The sequence below is a fragment of the Corylus avellana genome, chromosome ca7, assembly GCF_901000735.1.
Source record: "Corylus avellana chromosome ca7, CavTom2PMs-1.0".
Classification (NCBI taxonomy): Eukaryota; Viridiplantae; Streptophyta; class Magnoliopsida; order Fagales; family Betulaceae; genus Corylus; species Corylus avellana.
This window is the reverse complement of record NC_081547.1, coordinates 22,622,530-22,649,381: the sequence shown is the minus strand read 5'-3', so window position 1 is coordinate 22,649,381 and position 26,852 is coordinate 22,622,530. Positions and strand designations below refer to the sequence as shown.

General features: G+C 35.4%; 3 protein-coding genes across 3 annotated transcripts; 2 read left to right on the top strand and 1 right to left on the bottom strand.

Annotated features, from left to right (window-relative positions):
* Positions 1 to 1,116, top strand: LOC132188325 (zinc finger protein 1). The gene has a single exon (XM_059602749.1). It carries the CDS (start codon positions 170 to 172, stop codon positions 899 to 901), a length of 732 nt encoding a protein of 243 aa, XP_059458732.1. The 5' UTR covers positions 1 to 169; the 3' UTR covers positions 902 to 1,116.
* Positions 1,117 to 8,845: 7,729 nt separating this feature from the next.
* On the bottom strand, positions 8,846 to 16,307 carry LOC132188243 (uncharacterized). Its single transcript, XM_059602660.1, has 4 exons — positions 16,025 to 16,307; positions 14,697 to 14,746; positions 14,553 to 14,605; positions 8,846 to 9,507 (listed from the first exon to the last, which is right to left on the bottom strand). Exons 1-4 carry the CDS (start codon positions 16,279 to 16,281, stop codon positions 9,127 to 9,129), a joined length of 741 nt encoding a protein of 246 aa, XP_059458643.1. The 5' UTR covers positions 16,282 to 16,307; the 3' UTR covers positions 8,846 to 9,126.
* Positions 16,308 to 19,645: 3,338 nt separating this feature from the next.
* LOC132186129 (G-type lectin S-receptor-like serine/threonine-protein kinase At1g34300) lies at positions 19,646 to 20,762 on the top strand. The gene has a single exon (XM_059599954.1). It carries the CDS (start codon positions 19,665 to 19,667, stop codon positions 20,760 to 20,762), a length of 1,098 nt encoding a protein of 365 aa, XP_059455937.1. The 5' UTR covers positions 19,646 to 19,664.
* The last annotated feature ends 6,090 nt before the right edge of the window (positions 20,763 to 26,852 follow it).

Below are 26,852 nucleotides of genomic sequence, written 5' to 3'. Positions count from 1 at the left end.
AAGACCTTGTAACTGCAAAAAAGTGATGCATCCTTCCATATATACATAGTACATAACACATTTATTACTCCATCAATAAATATTTCATCTTTCTTGCTTCCTTCCTAGTGAACCCAACCCAAATTTCACCACACCCACTAGGAGGAAATTCCCACAACATTTTCTCCACATGGGCCTTCCAAGATCAGAACCAACTCCCTCTGAAACTTCATCCCTCATCTCAGTTTCAGAGCCTCAACCATGCCCAAAACCAAAAGAGGGAAAAAAGCAGGAAAAGGAAGAGCTTTTATTGGATCTAAGCCTCTCTAGCAAGGATTCCAATGGTGGGTCGATGCCAGAACTCAATCTCATCGACTCTTTCGTTGTAAACTCACCTCAAGGGAATGAAACAGAGCCGCGGGTTTTCTCGTGCAACTATTGCCAGAGGAAATTTTACAGCTCACAAGCACTTGGAGGGCACCAAAATGCGCACAAGCGGGAGCGGACGCTTGCAAAAAGAGGTCAGAAAATCAGCGCCGGTTTCGGAAACCGATACCCCATCATGGCTTCTCTGCCTCTGCATGGCTCTTGCAACAGGTCTCTTGGAATTCAGGTGCACTCCATGATTCAGAAGCCGGCTCACCAATCATCAACCGTTGGCTCCTCTTATCTCTACTGCCAAAATGGGTGGTCGAGACAGCCGTTGGATCAGCAGCCAGCTGTCGGACGGCTTGCACCGGATACTTACGCCGGAGTGCCAATATCGTCGCCCGCGAGTGGCGGAGCCGCAAGATTCGATAGCGTTCGTAATTTTTCTCCGGCGACGACTGAGGGAATCGGAGGGTTCTGGTGGGATACCGTTGGGCGTTTGAAGACTAAGCAAGACGAGTTGCAGCAGCTTGACTTGTCCCTTAAGCTCTAAGTAGTTTTCTTTTTTCCCCATCTCTCTTTCTTTCTTCTGTTTTTTTTTTTTTTTTTCTCCAATTTAATTCTGTCTTTTTTTTCTTTTCTTTTTTTATTTCCAATTGATTTAGAAGTGATTTTTCATTTGATGTTTCTGGTTGGAACTTTTGTAAATGCTATTTGGTAGATTTGGTTTTGTGGAACTTTACTTGCTAAAACAAGTCTATGGGTTTGGTTGGGATCTTCAACTTTCAACTTTCAACTTTGAACTCTAATAATTTATCTTTCCGTAAATTTCGTTGTGCTTAGCTGGGTAATCGAAAGCAGCACAAATTCTGAATGCTAGCTCTTTTAGCCGTTAAAAATTTGATTTCACAACGATTCAATGAAAGGTCTTAATTCTAACCTAGAAGGCTACAATACTCTTGGTCCTGGTGAGTATATTTGTTAGAACTTTTCTTTTATGGTTTTTTTTTTTTTTTTTTCTTCGTTGTTTTGTGTTTTCTTCTTAAAATAAAAATATTAACAAACAACACAAATAGGGAACACTGAAAAAAATATACAAATTAATTTTTTACCTTTACGTAACATCAGAACACTTTTTTAAACAAAAAATATCTCTGAAACATAGACGGATAAGTTACACCCTTCGTCAGCATCTAGTATTAAAGTGAACGGAAAAATGCCACATGTAACACGCACATGAAGTTTTTCTATTTGAACTATTGAAATTGCCACGAAAAAAAACTAAAGAGGTGGCCAAATCATCTCTCAATCATGAAGGAAGAGAGATTCGACTACCTTCAAAAATGGAATAGGGAGCGGCCACACCATCCTTGAAAATGGTCTGTCACTCTCGAAAATTGTTCAAGGGTACCCGAACATTCCCCTTCAGTTTTTTATTTTTTTAAACAATTTTTTTTATTTAATAATTTTTTATAGACAATTTGAGTGATTCATATTTCATATTTCACTCATCTCTATATAGTGAATAGATGAATCCACTGTTAAATTTGTGCATCGGGGCTAAATGCATTTTCCATAAAATTATTATAACTCAAATAATCCCATGGAATTAAAATTTAAATTTGGGTTTGAAGGGAAGGGTCTAATTAATGGATAGATATGTGAGGGCGCAACCAGATATGTTGTCCTGTTGTGGGTCTGTTTGATCGAAGGTTAATCCATCTTTATAACAAAGGGAGACATGTTCCAATAGATCGACGTGGCACATATTCAAATGTTTATAATTGTTATTTTAACATGGGCTACCCAATTTATACTATTTGAACGGTTGTGATTCGCCCGAATGACAACATCTTTGATCCACTTGCAGTTGAATTAATAGACCATCTCTATTAGCTAGAATCAAGGAGGTAGGTGTAGTGTAGGAAGAAGCCATGTGAGAGCTTTGAGAGGCACATAAATCATAATGGTTATCACATCTTTTCTCCTTTTTCATATATATATATATATTATGGGTAAATCTTCATTGTCTTTAGTTTCTTACCTAGAAGATCTACAGATGGAGCCCACTGATTGGTGGGTCCAGATCCACTTTGATGTGTACAAAGTAATATGATGCTAATCATAATGCAACAAAAAATCTCATAGAATTAAGATGTAAAGTAACTGAAATCTTGTTATAATGACAGTTAATTATCATAGTAATCTCACACTAAGATGACAAGAGTGTGAGACAAGTCTTGTCAATGAAACAAATTAAGCTCCTGGGGCTTTGCCACTTAAACTTTGAATCAGATGGGGTGTCTATTTTGTTTGTGTTGGACTGCCTTAGTCCTTACCATATTCCCATTAAAATATTTTGGAGCCTTCCATTTTGCCTTTGAATTAAGGAACACCTTCAAATTACCAGACGGAAAGAGACTTCAAAAATGTGGAGCTATCATTTGCTGAGATTAGGTGTGGAATATATTATTTTGTGGTCTTCTTAGTTACGAAAAGACATCTTTTTTGTCCTCAACCTCTTTTTAAATACACCTTTTGAATTTTGGAGGGACTAATTAAATTCACAATTAATTAACTTGTTCTACCACATTTTAGATATAGTAATGTTTGGGACCATCTTTTTTATTGTCATAAAGTTGATGTAACTTTAAAAATTTGCATTAAATTTGAAATGAATTACTATTGAATTTTGATCTAATTGTGATTGTTGGAACTAGTGGTTCATATTAACACCAGTGAAAAGCCAAGTAGACGGGGGCGGAGTAAACGTCGCGATAGCAACGTTCACGGAGCAGGACTATTGGCCCATGGGTGTAATTAAGTTTGCGGGGCCCCCGCAGTACGATACGGGGTATTTTGGGAATTTTCAAAATACGTCTGTACAATTACGATTTATGGTTTATGGTTTTTCTATATGTATGTTATGATGTAATTCTGAATCAAAAAGAGTAAAATACAGCCGCCTCTCTGTGGACGTAAGCACATTGCCGAACCACGTTAAATCTGTGTCTCAACTCTCTCTTTCTTAATCTCTTTCTCTTTTCAATTCTATATTGTCCATTAGTATTGTGCATGGTAATAATAGTGATTTTAAAAGTCACATAAAGTTTGAGAGGTTAAAGAGGTAAGAAGACAAATGAATGTTCTCCCACGGTGGAAAGCGCCTCTAGACGGTGTATGTAAAATAAATAAGACTAGGAAACTTATGGGTGTGGGGGTTATTGTAAGGAATGATATGGGTAAGGCCTTGGCACCTATGTGTATATTTTTTTTTTCAAAGATATGTTCATTTGCATTCTTTGTATCATCTACTCAAAAATAAAAAAATAAGACGCACTCACATGAGATGGTGGATAGATGGTCTTAGGAATGAAGAGAAGCATTTCTCTCTTTTTCGTATATCACCGACCCAACAATGGTGGAGACTTATGTGGCCTGGAAGGCAGTATTTTTTGGCAAAGATCTAGGCCTATGAAAGGAGGTAAGAAGACCAACTGTGATAAAGATACGATACGTTGATTGAGGATGTGAATATTGTTTTGCACAACTTTCAATTTTGGCTTGTGATGCACACAACAATGGAAGCAAATATGGTGGCACACCAGTTAGTAAAGGGGGCACTCCAATCATCAACGGAGGAAATTTGGATGGAAGAATATCTTGATTTTATTCATAATGTTATACATGCTAAAAGTTGTAATCTCTTATGCTTTTGAATGAATGAGTGAACGAGGTATCATTTCGAAAAAAATATATATATATATATATATATATATATATATATATATATTTGAGAGAATAAAAAGATAGTCCCTAACATTATTCATAAAAACAATATTAACCTCTTGAATTTCGACTTTAAAGCCCTAAGTTTAAAAGTCTAATAGGACTACGTTTTTAATGTATTGGCTTTATTTCTATAGTGATAATATCTTCTTGTAGACCATGTGAGTCTACAATATGAATGATACAAAGCAAATTTTAAAAATAAAGGGATAAATGCATTTTTGTCCTTATAATTTGGGACTTGACAAATAATTCTATGACTTTTATAAAGTGATTAATCACTTCTTCCGGTAAGCCAAAAAAAAAAAAATTAGTTCCCTCATTGGAAAAGTTGACAGAAACCTCTTTATAAACGCAAAGAAATAATAATGAGAGCACGAGGGTGTAAGAAAACTATAGCTTCGGGCTTTTCTTCAAGCTCCTCTTTCCTTCAAACTCCTCTTTTCTTCTCCCATTATTACCTTACTGTCTCTCTTTTTCTCTACACTAAAAATCACTCACAAACCTTTAAGAACTTTCCTACTTGAATAGTTGGATGAAGAAGGCAGAGAAACATAATTCTACCTTTAGCTACCCTCTCTTTAAATAGGCAACATTTTTTACACTGTCCACTGGCATTCGAATGGGATATGGTCAATGAAAGGTTTCACGGTACAAATTTTGACACGTGCAATTTTTTTTTTTTGTTCGAACGCACGTTATCTGACACTCGGCATTAAAATGCGTATCCCATCAGTCGTTTTTATATTTGACAAAATTGTGGTCGTTAATCTTTACCTACCACTTGATCGCATGCTGACACGTGGAGACGCTTCTTTGTTCAAACGTGATCAACTTAGATTTGATTTTAGCCACTCATTTTCCGGCACTTTCACTTGTTAACACTGTCATTTTAGAAGTAACACAAGGCATTTTATATTGGGACATATCTTTTTATTATTATTATTATCATTATTATTATTATTTGTAGCATTTTATTTATGTGGGTGTTACACATGATGTTTGTGGTGCGTGAGTTATGGCACAACAAAGGTGGCATGTTAAGAGTAGTGTAGCTGGTTAAAAAAATAAAAACCGCAAGAAAGTAAATTTAATATCATGTCAATATATATATATATATATATATATATATTGAATTTTTATTTAATTTAGGAAAAAATATAAAAAAGCCTCCCAAATTATTTGAAATATAGCCCCTTAATGTTCAAAAGGTACTAAAGTAGCCTCAAATTACTAAAATGTACCAAAAAGGCCACTTATTTTTTTATATTCCTATAATACCCCTATTCTTTTAACAAATAAAATAATTGTAAAAAAAAATTAGTGAAAAATACAAAAAAAAAAACAATGGGCAAATAAATACAATTTTTTTTTTTAATAAATAAATAATTAGTCATTGTAATTGGCCTAAATTATAAATTGTTTCATGTCGCATTAAAGTAAAATCAATGAGCTAATAAAAATAAATTTTTAGCAGAATTTGATTCCATGGACTAAATTGTTTTTTTTTTTTTTTTGGAATATTTCAAGACCTGTACCTTTGATTTTACTTTAATACGACATGAATAGTCACTATAGTTGGCCTAAATTATTTATTTATTCCAAAATATATATATTGTATTTATTCGCCCATTGGTTTTTTTGTATTTTTAAAAAATTGTTTGGTTTTTTTAAAAAAAAATTATTTTATTATTTTATTTGTTAAAAGAATAGGGGTATTATAGGAATATAAAAAATAAGTGGCCTTTTAGATACATTTTGGTAGTTTGGGGGGCTAGTTTAATACCTTTTCAACATTAGGTGACTATATTGCAAACGGCTAGTAATTTGGGAAGTTTTTTTTATATTTTTCCCTTTAATTTATTTCATTGTATAGTTACAATGTCTATTTATATATAAATAATGCTAGAAGTCTATATTTTGTCTCTCATGTCACTCCAAAAACGAGATGGTTTTTAAAATCATCATTTGATCAAAATTCAAAAGAAATCAATCACAAACTTAGGCTCCGTAAAATGCTTTTCATTGGAAAATATTTTCAATAGAAAATATTTCCTGAAAATTTTTTTTTTTTCTGGAAACCATTTTACAGTGTTTGGCGCCTATGGAAAATCACAATTTTTTTTTATATATATTTTTTATTAAATCATATTAAACTCTAAATTACAAAAATGTCCCAACCAAGTCTTAGAAGTATCCCCACTACGACTCACCCGGGACCCGCCCAAACCCTGCCTAGACCCTATCAAGAGCCCATCGGGATCAGCCCGGGACCCAACATGGACATTTTCATAATTTAGAGTTTAATATGATTTTTCATACACAACAAATACCAGAAAAATATTTTCCAGGAAAAAGTTTTTCGCTAAAAACATTTTCTGGCGTTAGGGACCCGACCGAGACCTCGCCTGATTTTTCATACATACCAAATACTGAAAAATGTTTTCTAAGAAATCATTTTCCAAGAACATGTTTTCCGCCAAAAATATTTTTTGATGTCGGTCCCGGCGGTGTCCCGGGTGGGTCCCAATAGGTTCTTGGACAGGTCATGGGCAAGTCCTGGTGGGGTCCAAGGCAGGTCCGAGAGGGTCCTGGCCAAGTCCCAGCGGAGTCCTGGTCAAGTCCCGGGTGGGTTTCGACGAGGTCTCGGGCTGGTCCGTTATGGACTCAAGCGGGTCCCGGTCAAGTCCCAGTGGGGTCTTGGGCGGGTCAAGGTCCGTTGATTTGAAAATGAGATCCTCAAACTCAAAAAATGATTTACGATTTTCAAAAATAGAAACCATTTTCCGAAAATTAAAGAAGAATTTTCGGTGAAAGGAAAAATATTTTCCGTTCACTATTATTTTACGTCGCATCAAATATCCGAAAATACGGAAAACATTTTCTGAAAATCATTTTACGGCGAAACAAACAGAGCATCAATGATGATTTTAAAAGTTACATCATTTTTGGAGTGATACAAAACGAACACAAGAGAAATTTCTAGCATTACTCATTTATATATAGGTCGTATGATAGTAAAATACAATGAATGATACAAAATAAAAGCCACCTTATTTTTTAGAAATGTTTAGTTTCCATCCGGTTGTGGAACTAGAAATTTTAGTTTGGGGGGACAAATTTTTTTTAAAAAAAAATTTTGGGGGTTCAAAAGTTAATTTTTAAAGGCCTATTTTTTTTTAATATATATATATATATATATATATATTTGGGGACCATCCTATTGCTTGGGAGAGCTGGCCCCAGCCCAATGGTGGTTCCGCCCCTAATTCCATATTTCATATATCTCTTATCCATCTTCATATAAGAAATCAAATAATTTACCTTAAATTTGTAGAACTATAATTAAGTCCTTGATTTATCTCTTCAGAGAAATCTGAAGTCCCACAAACAAGCACCAAATTGGGGTTGTATGCGTTGACGTGTCCTCGTGCCACACCGACCCCGCCAAAACAAAAGCCATGCACTGACGCGGGCCAAAACAAAAGAAACACAAGCCGACCACCACATCTGGCCCATCGAAAGTGGTGCGCCCACCACCCTAGAAGGGGGGGTGGGTTGTTTGTTGTCGTCAGGGGCGTTTGAAATAAAAGGGGCCCCTCCTGATCAACTGAGAATGTAGCCTTTGCAAATCAAAGTAGCAGAGGTGGCAGAACCTGATGTAGACCAGACATCGTGCTTGGAATAAAAAAGGACCCAAGGTTTGACCAGCAGCTACCACTTTGCTCATAATCCTCAAATCTTATCCAGGGGATTGACTAATTTACACCATTAACTTGGACGGACAACATCAATGATGGTATAACATATGGTGGAGATTTGTCTGAAATTCATAGGTTTTTATATAGAGCATATTTTTCACTTTCAAAACATGGGCCACCTTTGGAAAGGATTATGGGAAAACATATTTTGTTGTATCTGAAACATCACTAATTCTGTGGACTAAGTTGTCAGAATCATTTGATTAGACAACGAAAGGTGTTAAGACTAAACAGCACCTGCACAGCACAAGGCAATGATGGTAGGAGAACCTCACGTCACTAATTCTTCCACAAGGAAATGGAGAAACACGTGCTATGTCTACCCAATGGATTTGGGAGATTTCCATGACATTGCCAGGTGAAATTTGTGGTAGTTGAGGACTTGAAGTCCACCACAAACTTAACTATTCATGTGGCACATGTTAACAAACTTGTATATTTTTGGGTTTATCTTTGTAATGGGATTCGTTTTGTAATGTTAAAGATAGAATGAATTGAATATAATGGATGGATTGAATTGAAATGAAATGGGGCCTCCAAGAAACTAATTTACTCCTTGTGGCCTTGCATTTGGTTTCGCATAAAGACTCTTACCAATGATCCTAAATAAAAGTTGGTCAGTTCTTGAGATATGAATCATATGATAGCTAATGGTTGTATTTGGTTTCGCATAAAGACTCTTACCAATGATCCTAAATAAAAGTTGGTCAGTTCTTGAGATATGAATCATAGAATAGCTAATAGTCCTGTTTGTTAATGTGTTTTGAGGAACTTTTTGTTTTTAGTTTAAAAAAGTATTATGATATGATATAAATGTGAAAATTGTTTTTGTGTTTTTAAGAATGTTTTGTATTTTGGTTGTTTGCTAGCTTTTTTGTTTTGAGAAGAGAAAACAAAAGACAGAAAATCAGATGATTTTAACAAACGGATCAGATTTGAAACCCAAATTTAACTTTGTGTGGACAAGTCACACTCTTAGGCAGTGTCATGGATCTGAATTTTACTCTCCCATGTTAACAACTACAAATAAATATTTCTTACATATTGCAAGCTGAAACAATGCTCAACAAAAAGGTGAAGATCCTTGTCACCAGGGCTGATCCCAAAACCATGCCAATCAATTGCTGGATTTTCAAGAATATATGCCTTGAAGATCCGGTGCATTCTTTTGTCTAAAACAAAGCCTCTCTGCTTTTATATCTACATAAACTGAAGAAGCTTTTTATATTCATGTCCTACCATCTTGAGATGCCCCTCCATTTTGGGTCTTGCCCTTCTGATCCTGCAGGGAAGCATCTGGAACTTTTGGTTTATTAGGATGATCTCTATCTGCCATATTACTGGGTTCTGAGCTACTTTTGGTTTTGATTGGCTCAGTTGTCACAATATCCTTTTTCTCACTACCATCTTCTAGACTTTTGGCCAGACTGCTGACAGTTTGTTTTGTTTCAACCACAATTCCTTTTAAAGCCTCCTCAAGTTTATCCAGTCTCACTTTCACCTCTAAAAGCTCTGGATCAGATCCTGCTTCTTTTTCTTCTGTAGCATTTGATTCCAATTCTTTTGCTGCTTTCTCTTCTTCTTCTTGTTTCTTTTTCTGCTCCAGTTCCTAATATTTTGGTGGAAAAACTAATCATACAAGGGGAACCAACTAAAAGCCAAGCAAAACAGGAAGGTAAAAAATTCTACAGACTACTGTCAAACATACAGCCACAATCCCATTAGAATGAAACTACTTAATCTTGCTTCACATAGCATTTTACTGTACCAATTGATCCCTTATAATGGTACCTTTATGAAATGCAGAGGAATAAAAACAAAGAAAGAAATCTTAAAAACAGTTCTCATCATTACAATTAGGGTTAAATACCTCTTTAGTACGTAGATTTGCAAATTTTTATTTTTTCTCACCTGAGGTTTAAATCCTATCATAAATAGTACCTGACTTATGGGAAATAATCAACTTAGTACATCCGTTAGGTTCCGTCACACGTGTTATCACATAAAAATGCCATGTGTTCTAAAAAATTAAAAATTAAAAAAATAATAATTAAATAATTATAAATGATTAAAATATATATATATATTGAAAATTTATGGGGTTGCCCAGCCACCCCATTTTGGCCATTGGGGGTGGCTCAAACACCCTCAGGGCCGGTCTAGGGGTGGCTGAATCACTCCCAAACATAAAACATTCCTCCTAGAGTAGTTGTTAATACGAATAACAGAAACTCTGTTATAACCATTTCTGTACATTCAATGTACTCTATGGATAGAAGAATACATAAAGTTGAATATAGTAAAATAAGAAATTGAAAGATTTCATTGAAATTGTTCCTTTGGAAATTTCCCGAAAAGCTAATCATGGGTTCTTCTCTTCATCGGAACAATAGGGTCACTATGCTCATTACTAAACTTGTTGAAGATATGAAATATAATCAAGGTATATCTTTTTGATCAGAAGTTGAATCGATCATCAAAAGAAGAATTAGGCCAAAAATTAGGATACATTCTGGGAAAATAAAACTTCCATCGAAGAGAAGCAAATGAAAGGCTTTCATAAAAATTCTCGTAGATGGGGTGGCCGAATCACTCCCAAGGCAACCCTCAATGGCCAAAAAAGGGGTGGCCAAAACCACCTCCAAAGGCCTTGGGGGTGGCTTGGCCGGCCTGGGGTGGCCGAACCACCCCCAATGCCTTGGGGGTGGTTCGGCCACCCCCAACCACCCCCAAGGGCAAAATGGGGTGGCCAGGCCACCTTATAAATTTTCAATATATATATTTTTTTAGGGTTTAGTTTTTGAATTATTTTTTTATGTTTTATTTTTTTTAAGACACGTAGCATTCCGTTAGTTTGGGCTAACAAAACCTAACGGAGGTACTAAGTTGATCTTTTCCCGTAAGTTAGGTACCATTTGTGATAGGATTTGAACCTTAGGTGGGAAAAAATAAAAATCTGCAAACCTAGGTACTAAAAATGTAATTAACCCTTACAATTATACACATTATTAACTGTAACTTCATAACAAAAAAACATATATATTCATCCCAATTTTTCCAACTGCCTTCTTCCGACCAATTCCAGTGGAGCAACAATATGTTAGTCTCCCCGTTATTTACAAAATAAGGGGCATTTCAGTGAATTTAACCTTTCTGCCAAACAACAGGCATGCTTACATCCATGAGATCTCATTTTTAAACAAGTGATGACAATGCCAAAAATCTTGACATAACCTAACATGCATATTTTTTTATTATTCCCCACATGTTTGAGGAAAGAAAAAGGGTGGGTGATTTAAATATAACACGTATTAACACATATTGATACTTTTGATTGACTAAATATGGTGGAAGGTCTATAAACAAAAAGCACACAGATCAGCTATATTAGCAGTTTAATCATGGGCTGTGTTAGTTACCACAGCAATTTCACAAATGCTGACAGTACAAACAACTGCATTCTGCACATGAAGTGTTTTTGGACAGGGCCAACATATCAAATGAACTCATGGATTTAAAAGTTGTATGAGTAAAATGTCTCCAAATGTTTAATCCAATACTAGTCGTACGGGATCAAATCAAGTCCATTCCCGTATACTGGTTCTAATAGTGTAAGGTGTCAATTAGATTAGCTGGTAAAGTCTCTTGGTGTTCAGAGACCGAATTGGGGGTTATAGGCTAGGAGAAAACTTTGCAAAGCGAGAGCAGCGAATTTTGAAATTGTATTAAGATCAAGAGCATCATGAAAGTGCCTGTATATTTAAAAGGCCAATGTGGGTGAGAGTTTTAGGTAATTTTTTTCATTAGAATAAAAAACAGTATTTGTTGATAAAATATAAATTTGGAAAATACTTTTCATCCATGACTAACATAAATTCAGAAATTATTTGAAAATTAAAATTAAAAGCATTGAATTTATAAGATAAGAAAATAAAATGTATAGGAACTTACGAATTCATCTGACAAATTCAGAACTTCTAAGCAAGCTGTTAAAGGCGACAATTAGAAACTGTTTCCAATAATCATTAATGATTTAAGTATGCACAACTATAGGTGTGACAAGTGAGATAGGTAGGATTTGCAAATCCCTCCTTATTCTAAAATTTTCCAAAAATGTTCTTGTAAATGCCCCCATTGTTTGTGCTAAACTATGATTTATGATTGTAGAAAAGAGTTGCGTAAGGTGTATTTTTATCGTACTATATGCATAAACTATCAATGTATTGAAATTTCCCTTTCAGCTTTGATATTAGAAACTTAGAGGAAGTTCCATCTGTATTGCCGGTAGAGTAATAGTTTCATGAATTAAGGGATGAGGACCAAAAGGGTCAGTACCCAGTGCACGTCCCACCTAAGTGGTGTCTTAGGAGGCGTAACTTAGACACAGTCCTGTAATCAAGGGTTGAAGAACAACATGGTAGAAAAATCCATGTTATGCACAGTAAGATTTTTAAAAATTGTGAGAGTTTGTCACTACCATTCAAGTGTCCACTTGGAAAGAGCTTCAGAAGATCTCAATGAAGAATAAAAAGGGCAGAGATGAGTTTTTTCTTCACATATGCTTTGTAAACAACAAACGAGTTACATGTGGGATGCCTCCTCCATTTCAAGTTCTCATGATCAGATAGATCAAGAATCTCCAATCTTCTTACACAATCCACCTGGTTGGGAGTTTATCCATAATAACGGTAGTCACATTCTTGGAAAAATCTGGATATGCTGGGATCCTGAGAACTTGAATATAACTACTATTCTAATTCATGAGCAACCCATTACTTGAGAATTAACAGTGGATCAAGCGCAGTTAAAGTGGGTGCAGACGTTTGTTTATGAGGCAACAAGGGGGTTGGAAAGGAAATCTCTTTGGCAGTATCTGCTGTTAATAAAAAAGCAGGTAGGTGATGTTCCTTGGTTACTTTCGGGTAATTTCAATGTGGTGCAAAGTTTACAAGAAAAATGGGATAAGGGTAGATTGCATGGTTATGAGAACAAGTTTGTGGAATGTCTAAGAAGATTGGAGACTCTTGATCTATCTTTTACTGGCTGGTATTTCACGTGGAACAATAAGTGGACTGGTGTAGACTTTGTTGCTTGTAAGTTTGATCGGGTGATGGAAAATGTAGATTGGGTCAATGCTTATGGACAGACTTCAGTTGAGATTTTGGAAGGTAGTATTTCGGATCACTCTCCTGCTATCATTATGGTAGGAAAGGTCCAAAGCCTTTCAAATTTTTCAATTTTTGGGCTGATCATGAGAGATTTATGGATTGGGTTTAAAAGGGTTGGAGAATTTCAGGGGGAGGGACTTGTATGTTCCAGCTATATACCAAGATCAAATCTGTTAAGAAAGTTTTGAAGGGAGTTAAGGGAGTTAATAAAGAGGAGTTTGGTAGCTTTCAACCGAAGGTCATTCAGGATCGGGTTAGGCTAGAGCAGCTCAAAAGAATGTGATCCTTTACAATGGCAATGCAGGGTGAGTGAAAAGAGAAAAGGATTCATGTATCTATTAGCAAAGTGGAAGAAATTTTTTTGAAACAAAACTCGAGGAATCAATGGTTAGATCTTGGTGACCAAAATAATTTCTTCTTTCAAAGGATTGTGAAAGTTCGAAACTCAAAGAATTTGATAAAGCACTTATGGGATGAGAATGGGGTTAGAGTAGACGAGAGGGATCAGATTAAAAACGTTGCAGAGGAATTTTTCAGAAAGCTATTGGGATCCTCTGCTAATCAGTTTGATGGGCAAAAAGCAGGGAGGCTCGAGCAACTTTAAACAGGAAAATTCCTAACAGTGTTAGAGCAGACATGGGAGAGACTTGAAATACAGCAACCAACCCAAGACTGAGGAGAGGCTTCTGTAGAACATCTCATGGGAGATTAGAGCAAGAGTTTTGGCTAAAGTTCGATTTCAGAAGACCCAAGAAAACCTAAATCTCTGTTTGAGTTGGAGTTTACCAGTTAATATACTTAGCTGATAGTGTAAATGCTTAGTTACAGATTCTGTTGTATAGAAAGTTTAGTTTCTGGCTGTAAAGTTGTTGCTTCTTTAGGTGTTCGCTGCAAATGAATTGGGTCAACTCTGTTTTTTAAAGATTTTTGAATGCTTCTAAACTACTCTGGTAGTTTGGTCCAGCGTTAGTACTAGAGAGTGTTGTACTGAGTTTGTTCGTTTATAAAAAATCTCATTCAGAAATTAAAAAAAATGGTTCTCATGATCAGAAAGAACAGTAGTAATTTGCATGATTTCCTTGTAAGGTAGAGTCGTTTTGTTTAAAATGTTTTACATGCTAGTTCCTAATTGCCAAGTGATACTAATGTTTAGTCTAGAGACATAAACTTGCAGAAGCAAGATTAATAGGACACACAAATAAGAACTTCAAAGCATATAAATATAAATCATTAGCAGCATACCAGAAAATATATTATATGCAGATTTTTAACAATAGAGTTGCTAAATGAATCAATACTCACCACTGAGTATCCTTAACTTTTTTATAGTGAATTCCATGCTCAAAAAAGTATTGGGGATGCAGTGAAGAAAGAAAGCAAAAAAAAGATCAATCAACAGTCCTCAAATGAAGAGGGACAAATTGACCACAAAAACAATGTGACAAAAGATGATATCAGAGTTATAGAGAAAAGAAAAATTACTTACCGCTTCCATTCTTCTAATTTCATAGCGAGCATATTGAGCCACCAAAAAAACAGCTGTCACGGGAGAAATGAGTTTTTTTAGAAAGTAGCACCAAACTTAGAGACGTCAAAATAAGGTACATCTAAGATGTGTAGATTGATATACCCATGGAAGGCATTAAGGCAAAGAAGAGTTGTACCAGATGGAAATCAATCCTGACCATGGAAGAGAGACATTAGAATATGTACTGATAATAGAGATGGAGATGCAAAGAGGGTAACCAGATATAGACAATGTGAAAAGTACATAATTCCTTAGGAAAATGGTTTACAATAAATACACATGGATGCACACACATGCATACACACAACATTTTCTGTTACACTTAAAGTGGCCACTCAAAAACATGAGCATGGATGCAACATGTCACCAAACCTTCTTGTTGAACACATTGAAATGTTTGACAGAAAAAGAGAGGAGAAGATTCTCAATTCACTTTAGTTTCCCGACTAAACATTCTCAATTTCATTGATACCTCAAAATGAGTGGATTATCCATCATAACCTTGTTACATTTATTTAACTTTAGTGTACGATGTAGACTAAGAAAAACAAGGTGCCAGAGAAGGCATTCTTCTTACAGCATCCTAAGATTTTCAGGTGACGTACTCAATACCTAAGCACAAGACGTGCACCTGACATGCACGCCAGGGCATGCAAGATAGCAGACAGAAAGCAACTTGTATGAATGGGCTATGAACCATTACATTCATTAGACATATCAAAGACCAATGAAGCCAACCCTGTTTAAGAACTAGAGTAGATGAAAGTAAGGATAAAAATACGATATTGGTAATATTTCAACAACAATCCACAACCATTATAATTTATATTGAGCTAACAACACTCTCTAACGAGTTGTGTCATAAGAAGTTTCCCAGATATATTATAATAGTTAATCTTGTCTTTCTGAGAGCTTTTCGCTGAATGCATCAAGATGAGAGTGAAATCATAGAACCAACAACCATGATGGGTGTTCGTAAGGAACACCACTTCGAAGCTAGTTCCTTCTCAGAAATGTAATCGTTCCAAGTTTCACCACCCTCAGATTCAATTGGTAGCCACTCTAACTTCTCTAATTTCAGTATCCTTTCTTCTATTTTTCCACTTCATTATCCTCGTTCCTACACAATTGCTCAGCTCCAAATAAGAATAAAATTAAAAATTTTTAAAAAAAACCTCCACATTCCTGCTCCGCCGTAGGCTACCTACATTCTCTTGCTTTTTACAAAACACTGCTGATATGCTTAAATTTATGCAGATAATAGCCACGACCCACTTCAGACATACCAAAGACCAATGAACCCAACCTATTTGACGAAATACCCACAAGAAGCTTAAACTCCTCAAACCAACCAAAGCAAAAGCGACATTTTAGTACCAAACGGATAATCAACAATTCAGAAACAGCCTAAAGTTGCAAGCAAACAATACCCAAATTTCTTTTTCTTGGGAGGCTCGGTGAAAAGGATCTTAGCGGCAGTCGAGAAGTCCAGCTTGTCCAGCTGCTTATACGCTTCGTCGTACTTACCTAAATTCGATTCAGCAACCTTATTGTCACTGACATTTCTGCTGTTATTGTTTGTGGGTTTGGTCGTCTTGTTGTTGTTGGCGGTGGTGGAATTCGGTCTGGTTGGGACGTGTTTCGATCGGTTTGCGAAACGGACCCAGGCAGCTCTGGCGCGAAACATGGTTCTTTCAAGATTTGCGTGTAGCTTTCATAGGCGCAAATATAAATCATTTCAAGTTTTACGTAAATGGCCCTTCAAATTTATTTATTTTAATACACTAAAAAAATTTCCACGTTTGAATAGTGACGTTTTTAGAATATGTTACTAAAATGCAATTTTTTAACTGTTCATCATTACTCATAAAATAACAACGTTTGAGTAATGTTACTATTCTCATGTCGCTATTCACCATCGAATAATGATATGTGAATAGTAACACTATTCACGCGCGAATATTGACGTGTAAATAGTAAACTTACTATTCACACGTCATTATTCGCATGTGAACATTAAAACGTTTTAAATTTTGAAAATACTGGTATCCAAAGTATGTGTTTAAAATAATCACCCACACCCAAAAACTTCAAAAAAAAATTCAGTTCCATCCACACACAAAAAACTTTAAAAAATAAAATAAAACAAAATAAAATAAAAAAACACATGTAGTTGCCGGTTTGCTGACTTGGGGAAGGGGTGGCCTGCGAATCAGGGGTGGCCCGCGAACCACCCCAAAGGTGGTTGCGGGTGGCACAGCCACCCTCAAGGCTAGGGTGCCCTTCGGGCCACCCCCCACCCCCAACGAGGAGCAACTAACCCATTAATTTTATTTTTAATTTAAATTTTATTTGAATTTGTTTTATTTTTATTTTAAAAAGGAAAATTAATTTGAATTTGTTTTATTTTTATTTTTAAAAAGAAAATTAATTTGATTTTTTTTGTTTTATTTATATATTTTTTTTGGCAAAAACTTTTTTTTAAAAAAAAAATTAAAAGGTAGGAACGTTTGAATAGTGAACACGTCACCTTCTAGAAGGTGACATGCACTGCTCACACGTCACCTTCTAAAATGTGTTGTTTTAGTGAAAAAAAAAAGTACCGTTTTCCCTACATTTTCACTATTTAAATGACTTTAATCAAAATTCCAATCAATGCAATTTTGTCATTTTGAAAAAGACACAATTTGAACGTCACTAGCTTGATAATGACTTTTTTGGGCCAAAAATGTCATTAATTTTTTAAAATTTTTGTAGTGATAGTAACTATTACTCATTGATTCACCCATGTCCACTAGATTGGGCTTTGGGTTAAAAGTCCTACTGAGACCAAGCACTCGGCCTGAAATCAACAATTAATTAACCCGGCCCAACAATTCAGTCTATCTTTTAGGGCTTGTTTAGATATGCATTCGAGAGACCTAAAAATGCATTTAACACTCAAAAAGTCCATTTGAAGAAAAAAAATACATGTTTGATAAAAAAAAATTTTAAGCACTTTTAAGATACCAAAAAGCCAAAAAAATGGCCACAACGCACTTTTGACAAGCTTAAAAATAAAGCTTTTTCCAAAATGTGTTTTTTTTTACTTAAAAACTCTATTTCTCAAACGCAATCACAAACATGATTTTAGACGTGAATTGAAGTGGAGGATCACCCGTTTTTGTCACCTTAATTAGAGTATTTCTGGCATACTCTTCGAGCATGTTTGAGATTGTATTTGAGAAATATAGTTTTTAAGTCAAAAAAAAAATTGAAAAATGAAGTTTTTACCAAAAGTGTGTTTTTGCTATGTTTAGGCTAGCTTTTTGACCTTTAAAAGCTCTTTTCAAATTTTTTTACCAAACGAGTTTTTTTTTTATTGAAATTGACTTTTTAAGTGTTAAACGCACTTTTATTCTTCCAACATATGCTTCAAAATAATTTTTTTTTTTTTTAAAAAAAAATTATGAAAAAGGTAGATAAAGGGTTCTTTAAAGTGTAGATTTGGTATGATTCAGTGTTTTGCTTTCATCTAGTTTTTTTATTTTTCTTTTCTTTTTTTTTTTTTTTTGTTTCTCAAAGTTGAGATGTGAACCTCTTATTAAAAGGCACAAAAACCTTATAAAACTTATTTTTCTTTAACCTATATATATACAAAGGGTTTGGTTGAACATGTTACTATTTGCCTCCAAAGATAAAGTAATTGAACTCTATTTCTCCTAGAAAAACTAAGCAACGAAAAGATCCATGGGAACTTAAAATTTAAGGAATGAAACTTCAAATTAAACTCCTCATGGAAGTCCGTACAAGGCCCCATACTAGAAAAAGTAAATTTAGTATGAAATTCAACCTCTTACACTTTCTTTCTTTTTTTGTTTCGTTTTGTTTTTGTCTTTTGATCAATACCGCGAGTGGTAAACCCATCATTTGGTTGTACATGGAATCTTGGAGCAAAACATAAAGAAATGGCAGATAATGTTTTTTTTTTTTAGCAACTCTTATCATGCAAAATACGAGACAAAAACAGGCGACTTTTGGAGAAGTTTGAACGTATATATATATATGTTGAAAGCTCATATATGCTATTGCCACGGATTAACTAAAGACTAGGCGAGGATTTCGAGGCCATGTCTTCCTGCTTCTCATAATTCCTTGTATTCAATCACCATTTAGATTCAATTTGCGTTCTCACCATGCATTTGATATGCTTTAGTTTGTCACGGCTTTAATAGTCGCTTTCATTCTCTTTTTTAAAATTTTTTACTTGTTGATTGACAGAAAGCAGATTATGTCTGCTTCTGCATATACAAGTCGTTGCATACAATGGCCTAGAAAATTAAAAATATTAATGGTGCTTTCCAACCATCAAACTATGATACTACTACTACACTTGGAAAAAAGAAACATAGTTGGATTATCCTTCCCATGTACCATCGGTTTTAAATCCTCAAAATGCTCTGGATTCTATATTCATACTATGGCCGGCTTGTTATTCCACGTAGTTTCAAGACACGCCCCGCTTGTTATTGGATGAAATAACAAATGAAAATACGTATATTATTTGTTTAATGATGATTTTCACTATCATGTTAAAAAACGAGCATTTAAAAGTAATCACTGGTCAATTCAAGGGCTCTGCTGCTTGGAAGTTCTCTCTTTTGTTCCAAACTTCATATTGTTGTAGATATATCATCTATTCACCCATTTCTTTTTCTACAAGTTCTCAGCTCTTTTGTGTGCCATAGAGATTGCGAGGGTGCTTTTAGAAGTGTTTGTTCTCTGTTTCCTGATTAATGTCCACTGCAGATGACCAAGGGGCAACAGCTGCCGACGCAGCTGTTATTGTAGTGATCTTGGGTAAGATTTTAAATATATTCTTTTTGTTAGTTTCTTTTCCAACTTTGTTAGTTGATTATTCTTATTATTACAACTAGTTCTGAACATTCAAGTGGTTCTGTTCTTATTGAGTTCTAACACTTTGCAGTAGTCATCGTTGTAAAGATTGTTATTTTGGTTGTGATATGCAATAAAAGAGCTCGAACTGGTAGCAGCACTCTTGCTTCGGACTCGCGATTTCTGACTCTCACCATGGATAAATTTCTCAATGATATGGAAAGAGAGAAACCAATCAGATTTACCTCTCAGCAGCTCAGGATTGCAACAGACAACTTCACCAATTTGTTGGGTGCAGGAGGGTTTGGATCGGTGTATAAGGGGATCTTTAGTAATGGAACCATTGTGGCAGTGAAGGTTCTATATGGGAGCTCTGATAAGAGAATTGAGGAACAATTCATGGCAGAAGTTAGCACAATTGGAAGAGTTCATCATTTCAATCTGGTTCGTCTTTATGGTTTCTGTTTTGAGAAGAACATGAGAGCACTTGTTTATGAGTACATGGGGAATGGCTCGCTTGACAAGTACTTATTCCATGAGAAGAGCATCTTGGGATTCGAAAAGCTTCATGAGATTGCAGTTGGGACAGCCAGAGGGGTTGCTTACATGCACGAAGAATGTCAGCAGAGAATAATCCATTATGATATAAAACCAGGAAATATTCTCTTGGATGCAAACTTCTTTCCTAAGGTTGCTGATTTCGGTTTGGCCAAGTTATGTAACAGCGAAAATACTCATATCACAATGACAGGTGGAAGGGGGACTCCTGGATATGCTGCACCAGAAATGTGGATGCCATTTCCCATGACCCACAAGTGTGATGTTTACAGCTTTGGAATGTTATTATTTGAAATCATAGGTAGAAGAAGGAACCTAAATATCCAACTTCCAGAGAGCCAGAAGTGGTTCCCAAGGTGGGCTTGGAAAAAGTTTGAAGATGGAGAACTGGGAGAGTTGACCATTGTTTGTGGGGTAGAGGAGAATCATATAGAAATTTCAGAAAGAATGGTTAAAGTAACTCTCTGGTGTGTTCAGTATAGGCCTGAATCCAGGCCTGTGATGAGTGTTGTGGTGAAGATGTTGGAGGGAGCAGTAGAAATTCCAACACCTTTATGTCCATTCCAGCACATGTTGGATGTTAGTCCTGGCCCTAAAGTATTTTTCAATCCATTGCAGTCAGGTAGCACTTTTGATTCGGAATATTCATCTCAAATACTGGTTGCAGGATCTGGAGGCTTTGTATGTGCTACTCCTGTGATGAGGAAATATGAGATTGAAATGGCTTCTACTTAGGTGGCTGAAGGGTATGTGTTTGTATGTGTATGTGTGTGTGGGTGAGATCATATGACATTCCTGATTTTCTTCTTGTATTTTGAGTGTTGTTTGAATGATGGGTTGTATGGAATGGATAATATGTTGGATGAATATGAGATGGAATTGTAATTAAAATGGTGGAATCTGTCAAAAATGGTTATCCTTTTTTTAAAAAAAATTGTATGTGTACAAATGATAGTATGTGTATCCCTATTGTGTAGTTACTAAGCGGAACTGGACTTTAAAAGGAAATCTAGGGAAGTTCCAAAATTGACTAATCATTTTGAGATTATAATGCCAATGTAGCTAGCATTTTTTTTCCAGGGTTGTTACACACCTAAACAAAATTTAGAACATTAGAGAAATTTTGAAAAACTTAATGCCCATGATAGAGAGAGACTTCAAACTTTTCATAGCACATACGGAACTGAACAGTCGTCGGTATAGATTTTTCCCCTACTACCTGTAGTTGGAAGTCGGTAGGCGGTAGTTCAGTGACGGCCGGTGGGCAGCAAATCTGTCCACCCCTATTTGAATAGGTGTATACCAATATAATGCGGAATTTAAAAATTAATAAAAGTAATAAACCAAAACACAAGTAATTTGGTGACGAAGTGCAAATTTAGGACTACACTTGGAATGAATAACACTAGAATTCTTCGGTTCGAATTAACTTGGAATGAACCACTTTGCCAAAGCTTCAATATGACCATCTTGAACTTATCTTGGAACATAACTAGGAATGGATGATTATGTGAAACCTTGAATCATTGTTACTTAGAACAGACTTAGGACAGAGCTTCAAACTGATGAATCCGTCTGACTTGATTTTGCTTCTTACACTATCTATTTCAAACTGGTAAATTGGTAGTTCGAACTCAAACCCGCAATTTTGAATTTCTACAGAAAAATCCTAAGTACATTTTGTCTAATTTAAAACCAAAATACACAAAAGTGTTTTGAACGCGTAAAAACTAACAACTTCTTTGTCACTCATTGTTACATTTGCAAGTAGAAGAAACTGGCAAAAAGATATATAGAAGTTCCAAGTAGGTTTTCTTGGGTAAGAAACAAATGAAAGTGCTACTTGATAAAAATAAAATAATAATTGTTGACACGTTTTTCTGGTCAAGGAATTTGCTACTCACTAAATTTTCTTGATGGTTAAGCTGTGAAGAATCTGATCTTGTACGGCAATAGTGTTCCTACAAAACAATGGCAAGGTTAGAGGGTCTTCAGTTGGGGTTGAAAACTCTCCGACACTTAAATTAGCATTTTTATTTGTGGATGGCAAATATAATGAAAATTTATCTTTATTCATCTATAATTCAGTGTGTGAATAGTGAAAGATGTATGTGAGATTTACGGGAAGAGAGAAAGGTGTGAGAGAGAGAGAGAGAGAGGAGAGGGGGGGGGGGGGGAGAGTGTCAAAGGTGTGTGTGAGAGAGACTTTTGGAAGAGATGTGAGGGTCCCAACCTGAGTTGTATAGGAGGAAGAAGGATCCAAAGAAAAAGCCCTTTCTCCTTTAATTTTACCTTTTATCCAAAAAAAAGAAAAAAAAAGAAAAAAAAAAAAGGTAGACACATGTCATTAGGTGAGTGAACAATGACATATGGTAAATATGTGTTAAAAAAAAAAAAAAAAAGGCCCACCAGGGGAGATTTTCTCCCCAACAATAATAAAAAAAGGGGTTGAATGCCTTTCCAAACCCTAGCTCATAGAAACTAAGGCAATAGGCTCGTAGAAACGAACCAGCAGTAATATCAGAAGTTTGGGCAAAGTCCCAAATCCTAGCTCTTTTCTCTTTGAGCACCGCAGCCGCACAGGTAAGATATCTCCAGGCTTGGGGAGGAAGGATGGCCGTTGGCTGCCTCCCTCCTCCCCTCGCCCTCTTCGCAACAGGTACTAAAAGTTTACCTAATGCCCCTAGCCTCGTTGCCTCATCTCTCCCCCTTCTTTGCCACCCCTTTCCCCCCTCTGGTCCACTTTTATCTGGTGTGGCCCTTCTCCCTTTCTCCACCTTGCCGCTTTCCTCCCCCGCCATCACCCTCTGCTACATTCTTCTGTTGGATCGGGCTTGGCTTATGTTGCTTGTTTTGCACACTCTATGGGTGCTGCTCTTGAGAGATTCACTTAAACTCTCCCCCTAGTTTGTTTTGTGTGCGCTGCTGATCTCCTCTGCGCCCGCTCTACCGCCCACAGTCCACTGCCGGGTCCTTCTCGTGTCCCCACCGCAATGAACTTCCAACGCCACCTTCAGCGTCGGTTTCCGGCCAGCACGCAATCGGCTTCCTCCCAACTGCCATTATCTGCATAGTGTTTTTTTTTCCTTCTATTTTTTTTCCTTGTATTTCCATTTTTTCCTTATTTTGCTTGTATTTCCGTTTTATCCCTTTATTTTCTTGTATGTTTTTCTTTCCTGCTTTTTGCTTGTAATAAGGTTCTGTCCTCTCTTTAATCTACCCGTTCTGCTTTGGTCTAAACCCTTGGATTGTGGATGTAAACAATATCCTGGCTATCGAGTCGAGGAGAAGAGTTTTAACTTGGGGGTTCTTAGCACTCAAGGCCGAGGAATAAATACTACTTATGCATTGGAAGATATCTGTTTGATGTAGATATATTTTTAAACCTAATGAATAGTCATGGATTAGTGGATATTTTGTAATGGTTGATTAGTATGTTGTTGACATATGTAATTTTAGCTTCGTCTATGATTTGCTTTCAGCGTTTTTGCTCTGTTTGTAAAAGCTTTGTTCGCGACCTTTTATCAATGAATGAGTATGGAATTTTTCCGTTAAAAAAAAAAAAAAAAAAAACCACCTCGGTTTTCAAAAATATCACAAATGGTACTTATGGTAAGTAAATAAACTCACTTGGTACTTCCGTCATGATTTCATTAATTTTTTTTCACAGCAACACATGGCGTGGTACCAGTGTTTTTGGGTGCGACATCAGATTAAAAATATTAAAATAATATGTAACCCCAAAAAATTAAAATAAAAATAAAAAATAAAAAATAAAAAAAAAAAAACCATGGGAAAACCAAAAACCAACAAAAAAAAATAAATAAATAAAAAACAAAAACAAAATAAAAACAAAAACAAAATAAAAACCAACGAAATCGAACACTCCTTCGGTTTTTCTCCAACCCCCTAGGTTTTTGCAGAACCAAAAACAGCTTACCCATCTTCCACGCCGTCGCCGTCCCTCCCTGAACACGCCGTTGATCTTCCACGCCGTCGCCGTTGCTTGAGAAACTGAAGAGTTTTAGGGTGGCTGGCGCCAAAAATCGGAGGCACCCAGATGAAGAACAAGAGCAAAACTAAGAACAGTCCCGAATTACCACCTAAAATCAATAAATCAATGAGAAAGTTCAAAATTTGGGGCACCCAGATGAAGAAGAAGAACGAAGGAAAAGAATCAACCAAAAACCCAAAAAGGAATCAATAAGAATATTCAAAACTTGAGCTACTTGTATCACAAAGAATCCAAACCAAACCCAAATAGGCAGGAATCTCGGTATAGAATCAACACAAACATCCAAAATCTAAGCCACCCAGATGAGGAAGAACACGAAGACGCAAATGGGCAGCACGGATCAAACAAAAACAAGAAGAAAATGTAAGAGGCCGAAGGGATGGAGAGAAACTGAAGGAGTGTTCGATTTCGTGGGTTTTTATGGTTTATCTTTCGTTTATTTTTTTGTTAGATATTATTTTAATATATATTTTTAATTTGACATAGCATCCAAAAACAAGGTAACACGCGACGTGTCGCTTTGAAATTACAAGTATCGTTGGTTCACGTATAAGGGTTACAAGTAGCTCTATTAAAAAAACTAATAGAATGACTGAAATATGAAGTGGATTTATTTACTTATCATAAGTACTATTTATAATATTTTTAAAAATCAAAGTGCTTATTTTATTCTGGCACAAAATGTAGAAACTAAAAAAGTATATTTAACCCTAAAATAAATACGAGGAGATTTTAATAGTGGAAAAATAGAAAATTTAGAGAATTATTCTGCCGTGGATGCCACTTAAATTCAATTAATATACTCTCAATAATTGAAAGGAATTAAGTTGACTTGTAATTGTAGCGAGGCTCCTTATGTAGTGAGGTCTTTATATAGGGAGGCTGCTTAGAGAGTGAGGATCTTTTATATCCGGCAAAAAACAACTTATGATGACAACATTGAACAGGTAAGCTTGTTTCAAAAGCTTAACATGATAATAAATAAATAAATCTAATTGTTGAATCTTTTAACATCTTAATCCTTTTTTTTTTTAACACATGAGGGATTGCATGATTTCTTTAAAAATAATTTAAAATACAAAAGAAGGAATGATGAGGATTTGATCATCAAATGTTGACTTGGCATTTGAAATTTGCTTGTTTGTCACCACTGTTACGTTTGCAAATAGAAGAAACCTACACAATAAGATATATGGAAGTTGCATGTAGGTATTTTTTTGGGTGAGAAATGGATGAAAGTGCTACTTGATAAAATAATAATAATTAATAATGAGGAGGAGATTTTTCTGGTGGAAAAATAGAGAATTATCCTGCTATGAATCCCACTTAAATTCAATTAATACACTCTCTATAATTGAAAGGAATTAAGCTGTATTTTAATTGTATTGAGACATTCTACAATTACATTCTATCACCCAGTGGCGGATATAGGTAGGGAGTGGTGGATCTAGGAATTGGAGTTACTAGGAGCGCAAAAAAATAATAAAACATAATGATAATTTTTTTTTCTTATAATGTGGTAAATACAATCAAAAAATAAATTATACCATAATATATGTATCACGTAATATATGTAAAAACAAAAAACAAAGTAACTATTAAAAATCTTGATCTAATGAGATCACAAACACATACTAATTTAAACTACTTGCGAAATAAATTAAGCACAATTAAATGACTAGTAGTATCTAAGAAAAATGAGTACTTTTTAGTGGGCTGTTAGCCTACGGCTATTTCTTTTAGAAAAGCTCCAAATCTAAAAGTATAAAGCACATTAGAGATTAGAGTTTACAGATAAGAGACTAGAGTTTAAATTTAGAGACTAGAGTCTAAATTTAGAAACTAGAGTCTAAATTTTGCCAAAAAAACCACATTTATCTATTTTAGTTACCTACTTTTTTATAGCACCCACATCCGGCTCAGCATTTTAACTTATCACTTTTATTATCTCATTTAAATAATCTTTCACTATCATTTAAATATTATTTCTCTATTCCTTTTTTTATTCTTTCTTTATTTATTCTTTTTTTCCTCAAAGCATCAAAATCGGTGAATAACATCCAACGGTTTGTAGCACATGCATGGAGAGAGAGAAAATTATTTTTAATATAGGAGAGAAGTTGTAGCACATGATGGGCTAATTGTTTATTATTAAAATGAGATAGCGGGCAAGTTGTAGCACTTCATAGACTCACATCTGGCTCAAAAAATTGAAATTACCAGGAGTGCCCTTAAATTTTTGGTTTAAAAATACTTAAGGAATTTTTTTAATTTTTTTTTACCGAGGGCGCCCGCCCTTGGGTCGCCCATGTATATCCTCTACCGTAGGGGCGGGCCCCTACAAATATTTTGAAAAAAATTTGGTTCATGTAAATTTTTTTGGTTTTATTTAAGGCTTAGCGCATATTCCTCGTCAGTCCTCTCCTCCTATACTATACTCAGTTGCAGAGGGTGGGCAGAAGAGCTTTTGCTTGCAGATGCTTCTTCTTCTCCTATGTAACTGAAGATGGCAGTGGACTAAGGTAGGCAGGTGAAAAAAGAAATAAGAAAACCATAAAAATGAAGAAGAAAACCAGAAGTTTGAAGGGGAAGGAAGACTCAAAAACTGAAGAAATACAACAATGATGTCGCATATGTAATGAGGTGTATTGGGAAGTGTACTCTATTGACTTGAAGTTCTTTCTTGTCATAAAATAATTTTCTTTCTTAATGCCTTGTTCCATGTCTCTCAATCTTTTTACTAAAGAAATAAATGAATTATTTGAATAAAAATAAATAAGAACATGTACATAAAATCACCCACTAATAAA

Bases quoted from the DNA above. Each gene is read 5' to 3' on its own strand.
- LOC132188325 (XM_059602749.1), top strand. From the start codon at position 170: ATGGGCCTTCCAAGATCAGAACCAACTCCCTCTGAAACTTCATCCCTC.
- LOC132188243 (XM_059602660.1), bottom strand. From the start codon at position 16,281: ATGTTTCGCGCCAGAGCTGCCTGGGTCCGTTTCGCAAACCGATCGAAA. The intron at 14,747-16,024 runs GTATTGTTTGCT...TTCCATGGTCAG, and splicing joins CCCAAGAAAAAGAAATTTGG to GATTGATTTCCATCTGGTAC. The intron at 9,508-14,552 runs GTAAGTAATTTT...CCAAAATATTAG, and splicing joins AAATTAGAAGAATGGAAGCG to GAACTGGAGCAGAAAAAGAA.
- LOC132186129 (XM_059599954.1), top strand. From the start codon at position 19,665: ATGGATAAATTTCTCAATGATATGGAAAGAGAGAAACCAATCAGATTT.